The 21,148-nt window shown below is 47.2% G+C and overlaps 1 protein-coding gene across 3 annotated transcripts; it reads right to left on the bottom strand.

The window, feature by feature from the left end:
- Nucleotides 1-1,829: 1,829 nt before the first annotated feature.
- LOC125625519 (TLC domain-containing protein 5) lies at nucleotides 1,830-18,873 on the bottom strand. 3 transcript variants are annotated; one of them, XR_012665744.1, is made up of 5 exons: nucleotides 18,775-18,873; nucleotides 15,247-15,446; nucleotides 10,813-13,098; nucleotides 8,789-8,898; nucleotides 1,830-2,860 (listed from the first exon to the last, which is right to left on the bottom strand). XR_012665744.1 is itself a non-coding variant. In XM_048827678.2 (3 exons), exons 2-3 carry the CDS (start codon nucleotides 15,443-15,445, stop codon nucleotides 12,560-12,562), a joined length of 738 nt encoding a protein of 245 aa, XP_048683635.1. In that variant the 5' UTR covers nucleotide 15,446; nucleotides 18,775-18,873; the 3' UTR covers nucleotides 9,476-12,559. The 3 variants fall into 3 exon arrangements, 1 of the variants encoding a protein (XP_048683635.1); XR_012665745.1 differs by lacking the exon at nucleotides 1,830-2,860 and having other exon boundaries at nucleotides 8,629-8,898; XM_048827678.2 differs by lacking the exons at nucleotides 1,830-2,860; nucleotides 8,789-8,898 and having other exon boundaries at nucleotides 9,476-13,098.
- Nucleotides 18,874-21,148: the final 2,275 nt, after the last annotated feature.

Consider the following 21,148-nt stretch of genomic DNA (forward strand, 5'->3'; position numbering starts at 1 on the left):
CTACATCTCCTCATCTATATCTCCTCCTTTCCCCATCTCTCTCCACCCACACCCTTCCTTTTCTGTGCAGCTACCCTATGCTTTGTCTTGTCATGTCTTATGCAGCTCATTAGCTCTTTGGGGCAGGGAGGGTCTATTGCTGTAGCTGATGCTCTGTAAAGTGTGAAACTGTGGCAGTGGAGAACCGTTGTGTGATAAATAAATAAATAAACTAAAATAAGAGGGTACCCACAGTACCAAAGTAACAATGGGAATGTCAGTAATAGGATGCTGGAATGACCAGAGCTTTTTGTGGCTTCACATCACAGTGCTAATACCCCTCATCTGGGTATATCTCACTTAATCAATTCCCTGCCCTTGCAGGGGATTTGGTTGCACCTTGAGCCCTCCTGTTTTCTGCAGATGGCACCTAATAATATTGTTGCCTGAGTGGTGTAATACTTTGGGCTAATTTTGGTTTGCAGGCTTGCTGGGCGGGGAGGTGCAGGGGCTGGTAGTGGCCTGTGATAAACAGGAGGGCAAACTGGATGCGCTCGAGTGGTACCCTCTGGTCTTGCTTTGATGCTTGGTTTTCCAATTGTTTCACTGGGAGTTATTCCTGTGGGTGGGGAGAAAACCTATTGCTGCTGATAGACCAGAAGGGCGCCATGCACCCTCACCCCCTACCAAATATTCCAGTTAAGGGCCTCACCCTGCTCCCATTGACATCAAAGGGAACAGGATCAAGCCATAAATTAACCCAAATGCCCATTCCCACATTTAAACTTCCATGGACATGGCTGTCCCTCGCTTGTTCCCCAAACCATCTCCATCTCTTGAATCCCTAAAACTACCGCTTCCCAGCCATACCTTTGTATGGTCCCCCCCACCATTTATAGACTATACTAGGCTTGGGGAGAGGTTTAAAATTTGCGCATCAGTTTGCCCACCTGGTCCTGTTTGTGTCTAAACTCTATTGTTAATGTCTGGTAGCACAGACTGTATAAATAATAACGATAAACCCAGCAGCTGAGTTCTGTATCACCTAACCCCACGTACCCACCATTCCTCCTCATCCCCACCCCGTTGGTACCAAGCGTCCACCCAAGTGCCATGTTAGTAAGTGCCAAAGATTATTACCCCTATACTACGAGTTCATGAAATTCCATTACCATGTGGCATAGTGCCAAGGATACAAGTTATTACCATGTTATCAAGTGGCAAGAGTTCATGCACTATGCCATGGGTGCATGGCACAGCTCCATTAGCAAAGTTTGGTGACAGCGCCTAGTCTCCCAAACCCAAGAGCTTAGCAGCAATATTCTACGACCAGGAGTGCCTATCAGTCTTTTCTTACCAAATGCCATAGAATTGTTGTACACGCTGCTCTTACCAAGCATCAAATGCTCGTGGCAAGGCCAAAGCGACTTAGGACACTGGCCCGTGACCAGATCACTAGGGATACGGCACAGTGCCCTACTGTAAATAAGCGACAGTACTGTTTTACCTTGTGGTATAACATTTTTCACCAGGGATCTGGTTAGCGTGAGCCAAGAGACAGTATTAGTATCTAATTAACTTCTTCTTTCAAAATGATTCATTGTAAGAGGGGAAGTGGGGAATGAAACCATTCTCTAGATGATGCATGGTATTTGCATAGGTGCGTAGAAGATCTATATATTCCTTGTGGTTTCCTTTCAGCTGATGATGCTGATGTCATGATCTTACGGAAGGTGGGTTTCTGGGAGACCCTGTGCTTTTTGTCAGGGCTGGTAATTGCATATCAGGTGGTGTTGTCCTTTTATTTTATTTCTTTAATGTATTTTATTGTGCATGACAAAATAATCACATTACAATAACAATTAGCAAGAGGAAGACATCACCAGCACCATCACCAATCTCAGAGGGACATAGCCTCCTTGCAGATCAATCCACACCCAGATCAATCACTCGCTAGGTCCTTAAGTTGGTCAGGCTGGAGTTTCATTTTTGGCCCATCATTGGCGATCATATCATGCCAACAAAGCTTTTGGCAACCACAGTTGCTGGCTAGGTAGCAGCATTCCTGCTGATCTTCTATCTTAAATATGTCTGTAACAAGAAAGTGTAAACACAAATACAGTAAAGAGAATGGGCCTGATCCTCAGCTGGAATAAATCTGCATAGCTCCATCAAAATCAATGAAGCTAAATTGATTTACACCCTGCTGAGGACTTGCCTCAATGTTTAAAAGAATCATTCTACAAAAACACACCCCCGCTCAAGAAGAAGTACAAATGTCCATGTAAGACACTGTTGTGGAGATTAACTTTCTCTCCTCATGGGTCACATAGACATTTTAATTTTTAATTCAACAATTAAGAAGGGAAACAGCTAATCAAAACAAGCCCTTATGCAAGTACTGTTTATCTTTTCAGCAAATGTTGATTTTGTTAGGAACCAATGGTGCGTGCCTCCAAATGTAACATTTATTAATTTAATATCTGTGTGTATTTATGAGATTTCTGCTGCTTGTGCAGTTTAACAATGTGAAATTCAGCAGCTAAAATCAATAAGCAATTAAACTGTGCACTACTAATTAAAATAGATTTTTTTTTGTTCTAAATTGCATTTAGCCTGCAATTTACAGTTAGAACCTTCATAGAAACATATATTAGAAATGGAAAAGGGCTATAAAGTGATCTAATCTGTTTCTCCAGGGCAATGCAAGGTTGTTCTCTATACCATATTCTCCAGTGTCCAGACCAGAAGTAAGTGTGTCAAAGCACTGGGAACTTCTTTCATTGAAGGATGTTTGTCCCATGGATCAGAACTCCTCAGGTGGTGTTGCAGTAAAGGATGGTATAAGGACAACTCCTCTGAGGTCTCTTACATTGGACTCCTGGAAATACAAACCCAAGTCAAAATGGTTACACAGTGTTTATTTCTGAAAAGAAAAGAAAGAGATCCAATCTACCTTACTCCTATAGCTCACACTAGGAACCTGTTGCCATCTGCTGGAACATCCCAGCATCACACTTCCCACCGGAAAACCACCCATCTGGCCAGGGGACCCATTTTAAAAGGAAATCCACACTTTTGCAATAAGTCTTTTAATCAAACTTCAGATTATGGAATTTATGGGCGATCTAGTCAGACCAGTTTGCTGACACTCTAGGGTTCAGCTCTGGATTCACTGGGCCAGATCCTCAGCTGGTTTAAATTGTCATGATTCCATTGACTTCAACCGAGCAAAAGCAATTTACACAAGTTGAGGATCTGGTCCATTGTGGTTTGTTTGGTGTGCCTGGGTTTACTGTGACTTTTAAGCCTGAAAGATGCTAACTGCCCCTACACACAATGATCCAAACCAACCACAAGAGCAACTCCGGGAGAATTATTTGAGCCGGAACTGCTTACGTGAGTAGCGAATCTGGATCAGTAAGTTAGAAACTTTTTTTTGGAAGTGGTAAAAAAGTCAGAAAAGTAACAATTTGCAAAAATTTTCCCCCAAAAATTCAAATTTGGACAAAAATTTCATTTTTTGAAGTTTTAAAAAAAAATAATAGCTCTCTAGCTAATTGGGGAAAACAAACAGGAAAAATGTGCACAACGCTATTTTTATGTGCCGCCAAAATTCTACTTTTGAAGAATTATTTCTCCAGAGCATTTCAGATATTGAAAATTTTTGACCAGTTGTCTTTTCCTTATTTTTGGTAGCCAGTATATGCTGCAGTCCATTTGGCTGAGGTATGTATAGCATTTCTGGTCAGTTCCTTTCCATGTTTCATTGTAGATTAAATATAAACATCTCTTTCTTTTGTAGGTCTGTTTGGTTGTTTTCATTTGTATTATTTTCAAAAATATGAAGAAAGCATTAAATTTAAAAAAAAAACAAACCCAAAATCAGCATTAGGAAGCATTTCAAGCTTTAACCTTGGCCTAGGTATAAACAGAGCAAGTAGTTTAATTAAAGAGATTCTGTTTATGAGGAATCTACATACTTACATTCTGTACATTTTTAAACAGAGAGAGTAATTGACCATGAATACAATTTACCTACAGATATGATGGTTTCTCCATCACTTGCAGTTTTTAATTCAAGACCAGGTATCTCTCTAAAATATGTTCTAGCTCAAACAGAAGTTATTGCCTTCAAGGAGAAATCATGGATGAGGTTCCTTTGGCCTGCAACTACAGGAGAACAGACTACATAATCATATGGGTCCCTTTGGCCTTAAACTCTATTAATCCTAATTCCATTTAAGGGTAGAAGCATGTGTGAGATTTTGAGAGTAGAGAGGATTATCTCTACCATCCCCAGTAATCTGTGAGATTAAGGCCTCCCTCTCAACCTCAGCTGCCGTTAGGTGATGGATTTAGAATTGGTGATAGAAAACACTAATATTTTACATTTAAATTACACCTTTCATTGCAAACTATACACTGCACCAGTTAAGTGCAGCCATCTCTGGGCGGTGACAGCTCTTTGGGACCTACCACAACAGGGTGTGAACGGGAAATTCTGCCTCTGGACACCGGCGGAAACACCTAATGTTACAAAATGTGCCTTAAACTTTTAACACATAAAACGAACAGAGAGGGCCTTGGTTTCTAAGGCCTCATCCTTGACTTTTTAACAGTCTCCTGTAAGAGTCTCCCACACACTGACCTTAAGTTGTCGAGGAAGGATGAAAGGCTGAGGTAATGCTGCTAGCATTGCAACCTGCTATGCCATGAAGTTTACCTAACACAGACTGGTTGCTTAGACCGTCCCCAGCACTCTCTCTGGCTACAGAACTGCGCCCAGAGGGAACAAAGCATGAGGATCTGAAACAGAGCAGCTAGGCGGTGAAGTTAATCCATTTGTTTCAACTTGCAAACAGATCTATCAGCAGCTTTTCAGCTATTTTCACTTTGCAACGCACGAATCCGTCATAGCTGAAACATCTGCTGCCAAGCCAACTGCTCCCCACAAATCACAATGCTGGGTCTTACCAACCCACTTATTATGTTTAAAAACATGGAAAGCAGTCACCTGACTGTAAGTGGAAGCTCTCACCACAGCCTGGCTTTGTGGCATAGAGCACTAAGCATTGCCTTTCGCTGGTTCCAAAATGCAATTGATTATATTAATTTTCCATACAGCTCGCTAGTTGCCCCTCTGTTGGGAGTAGGTTAAGGCTGGTTTTGCTCTCACGCTTAGCACAGTTTAAATCTTCCTGCCTTATTGATTTTGGTAGCTGTCTGAGCTTCGATTAAATCGAGTTCACCTGTGCATTATCTAATCTGCTCTGGGCTAGGGCTTGGTTCAGTATTCTTTGATCCCAGGGAACTTACTTGGGGTTATATCCTTCTGAGCCAGTTGGAAATTTACTTTGAACTTGGCCTTTTGCTGAGATTTACCTTCTGAGTCTGCTTTAAGCTGGCTCCGATGCTATGACCAGAAGCAAGACAGCCATGTATCTTATGAACCTAACCATTGAGCCATCCACAACTCAAAAGGGGAGATTCTACAGTCAGACATTTGGCTGTTGCTTTTATCCTCACGTTGACCTAGACAGGATCTGTTTTAGAAGCTGATATGATGCCTGATCAGTCACTATTAAAGGCCATTTTGATGCAATCAGGAATTTGGGGAAGGGGGTGAGTGGGAGCCTTCTTGCTGTTGTGCATAGAGCTATGTAACTGGGATGCTTTTTGTATGCTGCACCTTTAAAGAGCCAATGGCTCTGCTGTCAGCAGGGAGCAATTCTGTGTTCATTTCATCACACACTGCTAGCTGAGACATACCCAGGAGTGGTCTGTGCTTAAACACTTTATCAGCAGACGATGTTGGTTAGGAGTGTGGTTTTTTCAATCATGTGACTATTGTGGAAAAAGCCCTACTATAGATGCTGTTGTGATGGTCTAAATGTGACATAATAGTATAGCTTATTATAGGCCCCAAACTAAAATAAACTGTACTAGTTCACACACTCTTGTATATGGATATAGCTGTGTCTACACTAGAAGGGTTTTGCTGCTTTAACTGTACTGTCATAATTAAAGCAGCAAAACATTTTAAGTATACACAAGTCTCCACACACTGTGCTTTCTGTCATGGAGCCGTTCTTTTTATGAAAAAAGAAAAGGAGTACTTGTGGCACCTTAGAGACTAACCAATTTATTTGAGCATGAGCTTTCGTGAGCTACAGCTCGGGCTCGTGTACTCAGGAAAATTAACCTGAATTAACTTTTAAAGTGGATTAGCTAAACCACGTTAAACCCTTATGTGAACACAATGATTCAGAATTAAAATGGTCTTCCTTTGGTTTTAATTTCCAAACTTTGCTAAGTGTCCCTGTATAGACAAGCCCTGAAATCAGCATCCTTCTGACTAGAAGTGTGAGTTGGCTTGTGTTGTTCCTGCAGAGCTGGAAAATAATACTATTTCCAATCATGTACCGGGACAGTCAGTTGTGCTGGAGGAGTTGAAACCTTTTGACAGGAGTTTCAATTAAAGATAACACTATACTTGTCAGGAAGGTTGTCCCAAAAGCTTGAGGTATTGGGGATGCCATAAAAATTGACAATTTCTCCACTTCTCCTGAATTAATTCTGAATAAAAAGTTCCTTTCCTTCAGGGATGCTGGAACAATTTGTATAGTAGGGATGCTGAGAGCCATTGAACCAAACTATAAACCCTGGATATGATGGAAACCACTTCAAGCCAGGGGGTGCAACACGACCCCCAGTTCCAGCATCTATACTCTCCTTTTAATTAAAGCATTTTGTAGTAATCTTAAATACAGACCAGCTCAAGTTGCTTATTTCAAGGTCTTTAACAAGGTCTTTAATTCTGTTCCCACCAAATCAACTCCAAAACTCTGATTGTAGTGTGACAGGAGCAGAGTCAGGCTCATGCTCATCAAAAGCAAACCACTCCTAAAATGGGAAGAGGATCAGGCCCATAAAAAGCGAATTCCTTCTATGCTAATTCACTAGAACACGTGCACACTATGTTCTGGAAGGAGAAAAGTGACGGTATATCGGGATAATCAAAAGAGTCCCTCCTTGCCCAGAAATTGCTCATGCAACTCAAGGCCAATGCAGACAATTTCTCTCTGCAATTTGATTTCTTTGGAAATGGCAGCAGACTTTGCAATTTTCTTTCCAGCCAAGCTACACAAGGTCTGGAAGGATCAGAAATGTATACAGGACTTTCATGAGGCTTAAAACATTCTCTCATCTTTCATATCCAAGAAACAGACCTACTGACAGTGCTGGTATTAAGTCTAGACTCTAACGTCTTAAAACATTCAGCTTTTTCATCAGTGCCTGGGCCACTGTTGCAAAGGAATAAAGCTCTGAATCTTATAAAATACCAGCCTCTTAAAACATAAATATGGGGATCAGTTACAAAAGAATGGCAGAGGATTGAAAGGGAAGGTTATATATATGTATTCTAGGGCCAACAGTGGTCATTTGGGGGAAAAAAAAAAAAGCTTTTTAAGGAGAATGGGGAGATAGAAAATGAGATGGGTTTCAATGGCATTGGAAAACCCACTGTTATCCATGAACCCCCAAATGCCAACTGGGAAGGGGGTTGCAAGAATATCCTGATTCTGGAATATACATTCTGGTTCACCAAAGAGCAACAGGTGAAGTCTTAAATGAAAGCCAGGGTCACACTGATTGTTCATATCATTGTGAAATGTACATATAGATACCAGGTCAGGAGTTACATACGTCTACTGAAAATGTGCTTTAAAGTCCGTATCAAGGCAGACTTGACAAACAGGATTTTTTCTGCCAGATAAAAGAGGTTCTTTGACCTGTCTCTCTGTCAGCAGGTAAAGTAAGCATTGTAAGCCAACACGACGGCAAGTTATTGACATGTGAAGTCAACGGGGAGGCAGGACACTGGAGAATGAGCCACAAGGAGGTTAGACTGGTGAGTTTAGGCTCTAGAAAGCGTGTTACAGTTTTGTTTTATATGTAACTGTTTCCTTCCATTATCTATACACACTCTCTCAAATAGTTGATATTAAACTTGTTGTTTTTACTATAAATATATCTGAGTGCTGTGATGTTAAGTCAGGGGCTGTTCCTGAGCTGAATCACACAAATCGGGGTGCACACTGTTCCCTTGGTGGAGACAAGCAGAAGTGGTGTTTCTGTGGGTAACAGATGGAACATACAGTTCCAAAGGGGCTCGGGGACTGAGGTGCTCTGATGACTAGCCTGCATGGCACAGTAAGGACTGGCCTAGCCCAGAGGTGAATGTGCGGGTAGCTGACAGGCTGGTGGCCTCAGGGAGCTGACACCCAGTTAAGCACAAGAAAGTTTTTCTCATGCTGGTGATGGGGGCGGGGGAGGTTACAAGGTGACTCTCAAACCTGGATACCCTGAAAACTGTCACACCCACCACTTGCTTCCATGTTTCCCCCCCAGCTCAGGGCTAGATTCTGCTCTGTGCCACATAAGAGGTGCCCCACAGATAATAAAGCCCGGGTATAGGTCTTCACACCATCTTTGCACCCTCCAGATTCTGGGACGCTGTGGGGACTGCAGTGGCACCCAGCATAAGTTAGAAGAGCCCCGAGGACTGCTCAAACATACAGCAGCTTCCTCAGGGCTGTTTACGGGCCATGCAGCAGGAAGCCCAGAATTCCCAGACTGCTGAATGCCACAAATACGCTCTCCCTCCCATCCCCGAGGCTGGGACTCTCCTACAGCTCTACACTGCTGGGGCAGCATGAGGGCCAGAATCCTCCCCTCTATATGCTGCTGTGGAAAACCTCCCAAGTGGGCCCAAATACCTATAGATGGCCTCATTTGTTCTGACCGGCTTTGGGACCTTTATTCTCTTCCTGAGATGATCCATTCTCACTCCTTGTTTTCTCTCCACAACACTCCTGTGACGTAGACTCTAGCCTCCTTTTACAGATGGAGACACTGAAAGACATGGAGGTAAAGGGACTTGCTCACAGCCCCTTAATGAGAAACCGGCAGAGGAGGGATTGCACATCCAAATACTTTATTCATTGATTGGTGGGTATGGATCCCAAATGCTTTACCCATTCATCTAGGCCAGCGGTTCTCAACCAGGGGTCCGAGCCCACCCTGGGGGGACCATGAGCAGGTTTCAGGAGGGCCGCCAAGCAGGGCCAGCATTAGACTCACTGGGGCCCAAGGTAGAAAGCCAAAGCCCCACCACATGGGGTTGAAGCCTGTGCCCTGAGCCCCACCACCCGGGGCTAAAGCCAAAGCCTGAGCAATATAGTTTCAGAGGCGCTCCATGGGATGAGGCCCCAGGCAATTGCCCTGCTTGCTAATGCCGGCCCTGGCTTTTATATGCAGAAAACCAGTTGTTGTGGCACAGGTGTGCCAGGGAGTTTTTAATCGCACGTTGAGGGGGCCTCAGAAAGGAAAAGGTTGAGAACCCCGGATCTAGGCCACGCTGACTCATCTGGCAGCCAGCATTTTACCTTCAAAAGAAGAAACTGCATTAGAGAGAGAGATACTCGGTTCCTTGTATAGTTAAAGTGTCTTTATTTTATAAAATGTCATAGAAAGCTTCAACACCATCCACCGGTGGAACATCAGTAATTATTACACAGTAATTCAAACACAAGTTAGTATTTCACACTAGTCCCACACATGTGTTCCAGACACCATGGGTTAGCCCTTCTACTCAGTGTAATTTAGGACATTCCCTCACACCCTGTGCTTCACTCAGATGGCAAGGTATCTTCCCTCTCCCTGGGCTCATGCTTCTGTACTTGTGCCCACTGCAGCCACTACACGGCCTTTGCTAGAAGTATCCTTGCCCTCTCTTTTCTGCAAAGCCATTGCCAATTACTCCTTCTGGCACCCTTGTATAACATGCTAAACAGTCATGATATTGATCAGAGGCTCTGCAACAAGGTCCCCTTTCTACTCTCGGAAGCACAAATAAAGGAACTCCTTGGCCATTACAGCTCATATTTATCTAAGCGCACAATGGCTTGTGCAAAGTGCATATCTAATTTGCATGTGCTGTTACTTCCACTGCACTCACCCACCATGGCTACTCGACCATTTGTGCATCAGCTGTGAGTGCAACTGCACACCAAACTTCTCTGAAGATCTAGGTCTCAATCCAGACCATTAGGTCTGCATGTGGAACCATTCCTGGCCGGTAGTTAGAAACTGTACTGAGAACATACCAGGCTCAGCTGTCTTCTTAGCATACTTGAGACTCCAACCTGCAAGCCTTCCCTGCACAAAGCCTTTATTGACTGATGAGAGTTCCACACCAAAAAGATTTTCAGGTTCAGGCCCACTGCAGGAAGTGGTTGAGACTCCAGAGGTACTCCTGTAGTCCCCACGTGGGCAAACAACCCCACCACCCTCGCTTTAATCAAACAGGAACTTTACCTGAGAAAAGTTTGCAGGACTGGCCCCTAAATATATTTCCAGTTCACAGTATCAATCGGTATCTCTCAGAAACCTGCCTGTGATCACTGTTGAAAAGCATCGCATCCCTCTGGGGTTTTGTGATTTGAGTAAGCCAGGGACTGAGAAGTGCCATATTTGAGTTAGAAAGTTTAGTCCCAGTTATAGTTCACAGTTTATACCATGGGGGAAAGTTCTCAAATCACAGCAGTGACACTCTACATTTATACAGCACTGCTCACCAGAGACCTGAAAATACCCACCATAGGTAAGTAAAGTGCTTTCCTATTGATAAACCTCAAGACACCCCTGTGAGGTAGGTCAATATTATACCCATTTCATAGATGGGTACACTGAAGCAAAGAGGTCACATGACAAACATGTCAGCAGCAGGGCCAGGAATAGAACCCAGAAGTCCTGATTACCACTTACCTCTGCTAACCTCCTTTCTCCCTTCAAGAGTGAACATTTGTATCACTGCACCAAGCAAAATAGGTGGAGTTTCCCTTTGAGGACTGGCCTGCCCTTCTGTCAGTTATTTTCACCTGAAGCTGGCATGTGGCAATTTGCAGGTCAGTTCTTTGGTTGCAACAGGCGACGTCTACAGCAGAACTGAAATATGAACTGTAGATTAGTTTGTGGCGGAATCCACACGTAAAAGGGCCAGGATCAAAACCAAATTGTGCTTAAGAGACTGCAGCGAGATAAACACAACAGCATCCGAAAGAACACAGTTTCCCCAACACAGCGGAATCTGTACATGGGGCCAGTGTCAGTAACACAGCTTTCCTATGTCCAGGTCAGCTGGCTTTCGCAAAGGCAACACTGGGCCAGATTCTGGTTTCAGATACACTGGTTTAAATCCACAGTGGGAATGCATTGGCTTTACACTAGGTTAACCAAGGTCAGGATCTGGTTGTTACTCTGCGAGCTGCCAGTCCCATCCTACTTAAAGGATTTAGTTTTTACATACATTTACTGCTGGTGAGAGATGTTGGTTTGACAAGCCTGAAGTATGTCATTTATCCACAGGTCAGAGCACAGGAAGCAGCAAAGCAAGCTTCCTCTGTGCTATTCCCTGTCCCTGGACAGATGGGAAGCATTGCAAATGGGAATTGCAGTCTCCATGGGCAGAGCAGCCCACCTCCGGAGACCGTCAGCAAGGGGGCCAGTTATAGCCACTTGCTGATGTGGCTTTTTGTGATGGGAGTGGTTAGACACCCGACTACTAGAAAGGGAACCCAGAACGACATTGTGGGTCTAGTTTTTAATGATCAGTGTGGGAAGGAGTGAGCTAGGGGGGAAAAGCCATTGTAAGCTCTTCACGTCAGAGACTGCCTCATTGTGTGTGTTTGTACAGCACCTACCACGCTGAGGCCTCAATTCTGATTGGGCGTTACTGTAACAGAAATAAAACAAACAATAAATAAAGAATTACAAGCGACCAGAAGAAAAATAATACTGACTCAACTGCTATCTAACCTGCACTTGCATTCTGGCTCTACCACCAACCTTCTCTCTTCCAAAGAAAATGCCCAGAGAATAATAAATATCTACCACATTTGCATGTACAGTCCCCCTTTTATTCAAGGATCTGAAAGCGCTTCACAGAGGTGGGTCAGCCTCATTATCCCCACTTTACAGATGGGGAAATTGAGGCACAAAGAGAGCTAAGCAGCTCACCTTGCGAGTTGGTGACAGAGCCAGGAATCCTGACTCCCAGTTTCCCCACACCAACCACTATACCACACCTCTTCTGAACAGGAAATCAGAGCCACACTAGGTGCCTGCACTGTGCAGTACATTGAACACAGAGACCTAGTGCTAGATCTGATCTCCTTCAAGATTGTATCAGTGCTGAAGGAGTCAGCCACTAACACTGCTATTTACACCTCTGCCCTGGCAACTGCTTTAATTGTAAATTAAGCCCTTTCCCCACTCACACAGTTTGCTATATGTCTACATACACACAGCACACCTCTAATCCATTCTCATCCAGGTAACACCCCCCAAACCCAATGCATCTATGGTGTAACTCCACTGACTTCAATGGTGTTACACCAGGGATGAACTTGGCTCAGTTCTCTCTAATGTTAAATGGCTCATCTCCCAACAATGACCTTCCTGTCCAGGGGCTCGAGCCCCTTCTTGCAAGATCGTGAACTTGGTGTCCCCAGGGTTAATGACTCTTCAGATGCCCATTTGTTTCCGAGTACAGCTCCTCATTCTTCCTGCTCCTCCAGGCATGGTACTTCTTCATGCTTTTCCTCCTAGCGAAGCGGCAAATGCTAACCATGAAAACCCAGGAGACCGCGTACATAATTACCCCCCCCACCTTAATGAACCACCTGGGCTTGGGTGACACAAGCTCGCAGTACATGAGCCAGGCCCCGACCCCGATCCGCACGCCCGTGAAGAGGGCCACGAAGAAGAAATCCACCACATCCCCCGTGAAGCTGTGGTAGAGCCCCATCTCCCGCAGGAACCAGCGGGCCTGCAGCAGCGGGTTGGTGATCTCACTGCCAAAGATGACAGCGTTGACTTCGGCAGCCGACTCACCCAGGGCCAGAGACACCGCGATTCCCAAGATGCTCACCATGTGATGGGCAAGCATCAGAGCGCCCTCTGCCTGGAAGTATACACACCAGGCCAGGTCGAAGAGGAAGTAGCCCAAGCTAAGACACAGCCCGTGCACCTGGAGGGTTGTGTTCGGTGACCCTGGAAAGGAAAGACACCAGCTGGTGCATTAAAGAGAGGAGACACCAGGCAGGCAGGATCTGCGGAAGGGGCAAGGTGTTCTCTTCCAGCAATGGCCGCTTCGCCTGGCACTGAGCAAGGGAAAGCTGAGGAAGTCACAATAATGGCCTCTATGCTTGCAAAACACCTCCTGTCCCAAAAGGAGCCCAGAGAGCATTACAGAAACACGCGCCTCCCCCCAACACACCATAAGCCACTTCTCTACCAAATGTAGCAAGGCCTCCTGTGGAGGGCAGAACGCGGATGCACGCTGGCACATAAGACTGTGGGGAGGAAAATCCTCCCTGTAAGGGACAGCGCTCCTCCATCATGGGGAGCTATGACGTTCACAGCAGACAGGACCGCAGCTTCTAAGAGAGGGGCCACCCTACCAGAATTCAAACCTGTGGCTCCAGAGGGTCACAGGCCCGATTCCTCACAGCACTAAAGCCTCTATGCCAGTTCGGTTGGCAGAAAGGGGTTGCAGGACAGAGGTAAACCCCCCCCCCCAAACCCTGGGAATATCTCCAGTGCAGGGGCCTCCTATGACCAGAACAGAGCTACTAGCTCCCCCTCCACAGGAGTGCCAGGTATAGGGCTGTTCTGGGGTGGACGGGCAGGGGCAGAGGGGGTGGAACGGGAGGTGGGATTCTTATGTCCCCATTATTCTGCATCCCTGCAAAAATCTCACAGGGGTCTTTTAAGAAAGAGCTCAAGTTAAGGCAGCCCTCAGAGCTGCACCAGCCCGTACTGGCCCCTGGCAGCCTCTCAACAGGGGAGGCACAAACTGTGCCCAACTCTGCCCCTGCACTGGTGCATGAAGCTGCCCCTGTGATTTGGAAACAGATGCTTATAACTCTAGGCCGTCCCCTCGGTCATGGTCATAGTGCTTATAAATACTTACCAGAGAGCTACTAGCCAGAGGCTGATAGGAGAGATGAAGGTGGAACCACAACAGCTATGGTCAGAGGCAGAAGCCTGGGGAGAGGCCCTTTCCCCTGCAAATCACTACCCGAAATCCTCTAAGTCCTGGGATTCCTACTAGGGCATATCAGCTGCTGGTTCACAGATTTGATACATTAGAAGCCCCCTTCAGGCTGCTGGAATCTAGCAGGACCTTCCCTCTCTCTTCCCATGTTGGGGAGGGGTTTAGTACTTTCTCACCATGATCAATCAGCCTATGTTTGTGTCCTCCTCCTCGTCCTTTGTGAATAGCTCTGGAGCCTCCTCTATCACCACTCAGCACTTTTCCAAGTAGCAGAGTGAAATTAACAAGAGGTTGTTAAGTTTCACTGCAGCTGCTCAGAATCTTGTGGGCAGGGGTGAGGAGTGTCAAGAATTCTGTCAATTTCACACTGCTGTTGCCTAGACAAAGCTATGAGCAGCAACAGAGGCACTTGGGCTGTCTGTCTGCACTCAGGAAGGCAGCACTGCATCGGGTCACATTTGGAATGCTGTCTTTGCAACCATAAGACTTAGAAGATTTTTTCTTTAAATGGAGGCTCATATTCTTCAGAAGTATATGAAATAATCCCCCTCCCTGTACAAACAAATCAGGCTCAGTTTCCTATTCACTAGCAGGTTTCTCATATTCCTTACATGCTTGGTGAGTGACAGCTTTAGTGCAATAATATTACTTTGCCCTCATACCCATTTCATAAGCAGTGTACACCAGTTACATGCTGAACTTGCCCCAGAGGCTTCCATGGGATTAGCACCTACTTACTTCAGTCTGCTTTTGGGGCATAAATGAGAGATCCCAGCCTTGAGGAGTTTAAAATCCCCAGCAAAATGCACAGATACAGTGCAGACAAAGAAGCAGGGAGAGTTAGCCATAGCCAATCTGATGGCAGGGCAGGGGAGAGAAGCGGGTTTGAATGAAGCCGTTCCAGAGGGAGCAGGCTGCAAAGAGACTCAGAGTGAGACCAGAAGAAGGCGACAAAGGGAGCACTAACAACACTAATTGGAATCCCCCCTTCCTGGAACCAATTACATTTTGGCTGGAGCTGGAGCCCAAGAAGGGAACAGCCAGCAAGATCCACTGAGGAAGATGGGTGCGCTCCTGCTGCTCAGAAGACACTACTCTCTGCCATGAGATCAGTCACCTGGGGCAAAACTCCCATAACACACCTGGGTGAGTCAAAGGCCAGGGGCCATCGATAAAACCAATGTAAGCAGAGAGGCAGGTGGCGAGGACACCGTGGGTCAGAGTGACCAGCCGGCAGCTCCACTCGTAGCTACGGTGCTTATACCGATGGCAGAACCAGGTGTAGAGAGACAGCCAGGAGATCAGACTGCAGGTCACCCGGAGGGGCATAGAGGCCATCATCCTAGGACAGGGCAGGGAGACAGAGAAAGATTAGTTAATCTAGTCACATGCAAAGTCAGTTGGCTTCATCACAGCATTTCCAGACTTACCACTAAATTGCTCTGACTCCTCCCCTGTATAAATTAGTATTTTCTGCTGCTGCTGCTTGTTATAACAAATTATTTTGAAGGCACCTGCTGCCATAGCACATGAGCATGCAGCAAATCCTATTACAGCTGCCACCTTCTCTCTTCCCCTGCCTCTGACAGAGCCATTTTACTTGGGTAGGGAACCATTGCAGGCAATGGGATAGAATACAATAAGTAGCAGCCTCACCAGCTCTCAAATCGCTTCCCAAAAGAGGGATCAGCATCATAATCTCCATTTTTCAGATGGGGACCCTGAGCTACAGAGAGGCGATATGAATTCCCCCTGGTCACACTGGGACTCATCCACAAGGTTTGGAATGTAAGGTCTCTTGCCTCTCAATTCTGGAACAGGCTAACCCTTACTGCCAGGGAACCCTCCATGACTCTGTTAGGAGAAAGCCTGTCTGAAAGCAGTGCATCCTGCGGAACACTCTGAAGGTGATGAGAATTAGACCCACTAGGAGTGAATTCCAGTGGCTGGCCCAGTATTGAGAAAGCAGCCCATGGGGAGTGCCAGCTGAAGCAACCTCACCAGTCTTACCTGTTGTGAGGAGGTGTGTTGTGAGAGACGGTCTTCTAGGCCACTAGGTCCTAGCCCAGTTGGGTCCTTAAAGACCAGGACTTGGAAATAGACCCATTATCAGACTGGCAGCCAGAGTAGAGGGCAGAGCACAGGTGGAATGTGTTCTCAGCCATCTACTCTACCTAAGTGGCAGGCTGCTGCATTTTCAGAAAGTTTTAAGACTGCGCTCCAAATAAGAGCGTCATCCCTGGGCCTCAAGGTTCCCTCTCCTCCCGTGCCTTCCGCCTCTGAAAGGTCTGCCAGTCGCATCACCTGCCCTGCTTTGTAACATTGCTCATGGAGGGCAGCGTCTCAATTCTACCTCTGTCGGAACAAGAGAAATATTTTGCACTCCTACAGGACTTGCCACCCGAGGAGTGAAGCCTGTCACAAACATTAAAGGATTGAGAGAATAATATGGATATAAGGAATAGCCAACATGGATTTGTCAAGAACAAATCATGACAAACCAACCTAACGTCCCTCTTTGACAGAGTTACTGGCCAAGTACAGTAGATGGCAGAAAGCTTTAGATGGGATGTATCCAGATTTTACTTAGGGGTTTGACAAAGTGCCACATGAAATTCTCATTAGCAAACTAGAGAAATGTGGTCTAGATGAAACAATTGTCAGGGAAGTACACAATTGGTTGAAAGACCACACTCAAAAAGCAGATCAACTGTTCGCTGTCAAACTGGGAGAAGGAACCAAAGTGGGGCTCTATAGGGGTCAGAATTAGGTCCAGTACCATTCAATATTTTCATTAATGCCTTAAATAACAGAGCGGAGAGTACACTTACAAAAATTTACAGATGACAGCAAGCTGGGATTTCTCCCATTGACAATCCAGGCCTAAGTGACTTAGATTCAAAGAAGATTAGGTTTGGAAGAGACCTCAGGAGGTCATCTAGTCCAACTCCCTGCTCAAAGCAGGACCAAGCCCAACTAAATCATCCTTGACTTGGCCAAAGTGTCACAGAGACTGCGTGGAGGAGTCAGGAACTGACACCAGATCTCCTGAATCCCAGCCCAGTACTGTAACTCCCTCCTCTCCAGGATAAAACATATCACACCAGGGCTCCACCTCCCTACTGCCGCTCTCCCGCCTCACCACAAAATATCCTCCAATTTACTTTATATTCAGTCTAAACTCAAAATGTTGCAGGGTGAAGGCGAGTGCACAGCACATGTGCTGGTCACTGTTTTTGTCTCTCCATCTGTTATAGCAGGCACAAATGTCTGATCCAAAATCTTGGGAATAAATGGATGCTCCTGTTTCTTTTGAATAGGGCAGGTAACTGGTACTCCAAGATATCGCTGAGGGAAAGGGTGTAGAGAGCTGGGACTAGTGGGGGCCGAAAAAGCCAACTCTAATGGTACAAGGCAGGACTTGTCCATCTAGTTTGAGTCTGAATCCTAGCTCAGATACCAGGGCTCACGCTTTCCCTACATGACACAGGAAACAGCAGAGGGAGCAAGAGAGGAATGAGACAAAATTGCACAGAAAATTGAGCTGCAGGAAGGAATCTTTAGGGCCTGAATCGCCTTTGGGTCCAGCCCTGAGCCCGTGTAAAGACCAGCACTGAACATAACGAAATAAAGATCACTCCCAGAGGCAGCCTGTCATGCTGGAAGCTGGCGAATGCCATTCGGCTCGTCCTAGCACCAGGCTGCGCCAGAGGAAGGATGCAGCCAAAATAATACATCAGGAAGGGAACACAGCACGAGTAGGACTTTGAAATAACATCCCTCCCTGCCCTGCTGAGCTAGGAGGGAGTTTAGGAGCAGCTGATCGCTGTATCCTGCGTGATGCAAGGAGGAGCAGAGCTGGATCGCCTTTCTCCACGGGGGTGGGGGTGGGGGGGAGGCTGCCCAGTCTAATAAGGAAGCAGCCCCCAATGCTGAGGGTCTCTTCCCCCACCCTGTACTAACCAGTGCGGCGAGAGATGGGGAACCCCTTATCGCCACCCTGAGCCCGGGCAGGATAAACTGGTGAACGCCCCCCTTGGTCCGGAGAGATGCCACCCCCGTGCGCCCCCTTTAGTCTAGAGGAATGGGGCTTCCAATGCACCCTCTTGGCCTGGAGAGATGGGAACCCCCCATGCGCCCCTTTTGATCTAGACGGATGGGACCCCCTCCCCGTGCGCCTCCTTGAGCCGGAGAGATGGGGGACCCCCCCTCGTGCACCTCCTTTAGTCTAGAGGGATGGGGCTCCAATGCACCCTCTTGGCCTGCAGAGATGGGGTACCCATGGACCCCCTGGGTCCAAAGAGACAGGGATCCCCATGCGCCTCCTTTGGTCAAGAGGGATGGGGACCCCCCCCGTGTGCCCCCTTGGGTCTAGAGGGATGGGGCCTCCCCGTGGGCCCCTTTTGATCTAGACAGATGGGACTCCCTCCCCGTGCGCCTCCTTGAGCCGGAGAGATGGGGGACCCCGCGAGCCCTCTTTAGTCTAGAGGACTAGGGCTTCCAATGCATCTCCTGGGTCCGGAGAGAGGGGGACCCCCCGTGTCCCCCCTTTAGTCTAGAGGAATGGGGCTTCCAATGCACCCTCTTGGCCCGGAGAGAGGGGGGCCCCCCCGGGCGCCCCCTGGGCCCGGAGAGAGGGGGGCCCCCCCGGGCGCGCCTGGCGAGGTTACCTGCCCAGAGCGCCAGGCCTCCGCCGGGACCCCGCCGGTCCCTCCGCCCCTGGAAGCGAACAGCGTCTCTCGGCCACAGGAACCACAGAGCGCCGCGCAGGAGGCAGCCGGGGAGGATCTCGGCTTAGAGTCGCCTGCTGGCGCGGAGGACGGACGGCAGCACGGGGCCAGCGGAGCAGAAAGTTGCCGGGGAGAAGAGAACAAACTCCCCCCCCAGACCCCTACGTACGGGGGGGGGGGGATTTGTTTATTTATTTATTTTGGCGCGGGTGGGGCAAGAAACACAACCCCCCCCCCCTGCCCTCCCCGCAGTCTCTCCCAGCGCACAGGAGAAGAGGCTGTGACTTACAGTGGCATGTTGTGTATTACAGTATTAGCACCCCGAAAGACACCCCCCAGCCGAATCAGGGCCTTGCCGTGCTTGGCCATGGAGAAGGACATCCCCAGGCACAAATAGAGGTAGGGAAAGAGAACTACTTAACCCACTCCACCCTGTGTGCTGATCCAGAGCATGGGGAAGGAGGGACCACTAACTGGCTGCATTACTGACTCACTGGAGGGGCAACTGTGCATCAGCTCAGACAGCTGATGTTTGCCAGATGCTGGGAATGGGCGACAGGGGATGGATCACTTGGTGATTCCCTGCTCTGTTCATTGCCTCTGGGGCACCTGGCCTAGGCCGCTGTTGGAAGACAGGATAGTGGGCTGGATGGACCTTTGGTCTGACCCAGTATGTCCGTTCTGGTAGTTCAGTCCCATTAAATCAATATACAGCCACTGTTCCTTACGTAAAGATTGAGGCAAGAGGGGGGAAAAGAGCCATACACCCTAAGCACAACTTCACATGCCCAGATCTGGGGCAGCAAAGCATAACCCCCTTTCTCAACCTTCCTTCCCACAGAGATCCATCCAGTGGTTATAAAACCTAGAGCTTTGCTTTGATTGGAAAGTCTTGTGGCAGGGACTCCTTTTCTCCTTGATGTGTGAACAGAACCTAGCCCCACAGGGCGTGTTGACACTGTCCCTGGGATCCTGGGCCACAGATTCAGTGTTTCCAAGCCCACGTCTATACTGCATCGTAAACTTAGGCTTAGAGCGGCTGGACCTGGAACTCACAGCCTTGCAAACAAGTCCCTACGGCCCTCGACAGATCTGCTGCTGTAGTTCTGCAGCTTTAACTGCATCCACGCTGCAAAATAAGAGGGCTTGGACCTACATCACAGCAGGACTCAGGGTCGGATACCCTCCCCCCCTCCTTCCTCAACCTGGGTCCTGGGGGGCTTGCTGACCTGAATCAGCCTGATCTGTGTGTGGTGAAAGGAAGACTTGGGCTCAAACTCATATCAGATCCCAGACCTAGTGTGCAGTGTAGACGTACCCTTTAGAGCCCTGAACACGGAGGGGAGGGGGCAGTAGATGCTACTACAATACATGTAAATTATGTAGATCATCTGCCTCTTCAGGGGATGTGACAATGAAGGCTGCTGTACTAAAGGGCCTTCTTGTGTTCGCTAGTGAAAATGGTGAGCGTTTTGATGGTTTTTTTTTAAACCACACCGAAGCACTCAGTGGCCTCTGCTCATCCAACCCAGGCTCATCACTGCACCCACAAAATCCTCCTCAGGGTAGGGTGTATGTTTCTCAGATTCACGCAGGAGAGAGAGATGAAAGCAGTCCCCCACATCTGCAACAAGAGAAACATTTATCAAGCTTTACCTAATGAGACATTTAAGCCTGGCCGGGTGTGGTTTGTGCTGTAGAGCATGGCTCAGTTCCCATATGCACTGTGCCGTGCATTATGTATCACTCAAACTTGGCTTTCTGGTAGATCAGGTATAGGCTCCTATTATTTCAAGCAGCTCATAGTTTAGGGGTGATGAAACTAAACCTCTCCTGTAAGGGAACAACCCTACTTTTCCCACACAGCTTTTTCCCCATTTCTACATGCCTGAGCCTTTGCTGAGGTAGGCCAGGCTTGTAGAGACCCCAGGCTCAAATCCTGTTTGAGAAACCGGCAGAGTCATGACATTTGATCTACTGCTGCCAGTACCATAGATTGCAAGAATCAGTGTTGACAGCCACAGCCTAGGAAGTCGGAGGTAGTGCATTGCTTTGAAGGACTCAGGGAGGAACAACCAGCACTGTGACTGGCAGTAATACAGCAGTGTTAAGGGCCCAACTGAGATCAGGGCCCCCCATCAACCCAGGTGCTGTAGATAAAGTCTTATTAGACAGGACAGACACAGGAAATTTTATACCTACACCTGGGAGAATTCAATTTTTGATTTTTTAAAATAATTTCAACACATTTATTTTTAAGCATCAATTTACATTTTCAGTTGTACAAAGTGATGATTAAGTTTATGTTTATCAA

This window comes from Caretta caretta, chromosome 22 (genome assembly GCF_965140235.1).
Source record: "Caretta caretta isolate rCarCar2 chromosome 22, rCarCar1.hap1, whole genome shotgun sequence".
Classification (NCBI taxonomy): Eukaryota; Metazoa; Chordata; order Testudines; family Cheloniidae; genus Caretta; species Caretta caretta.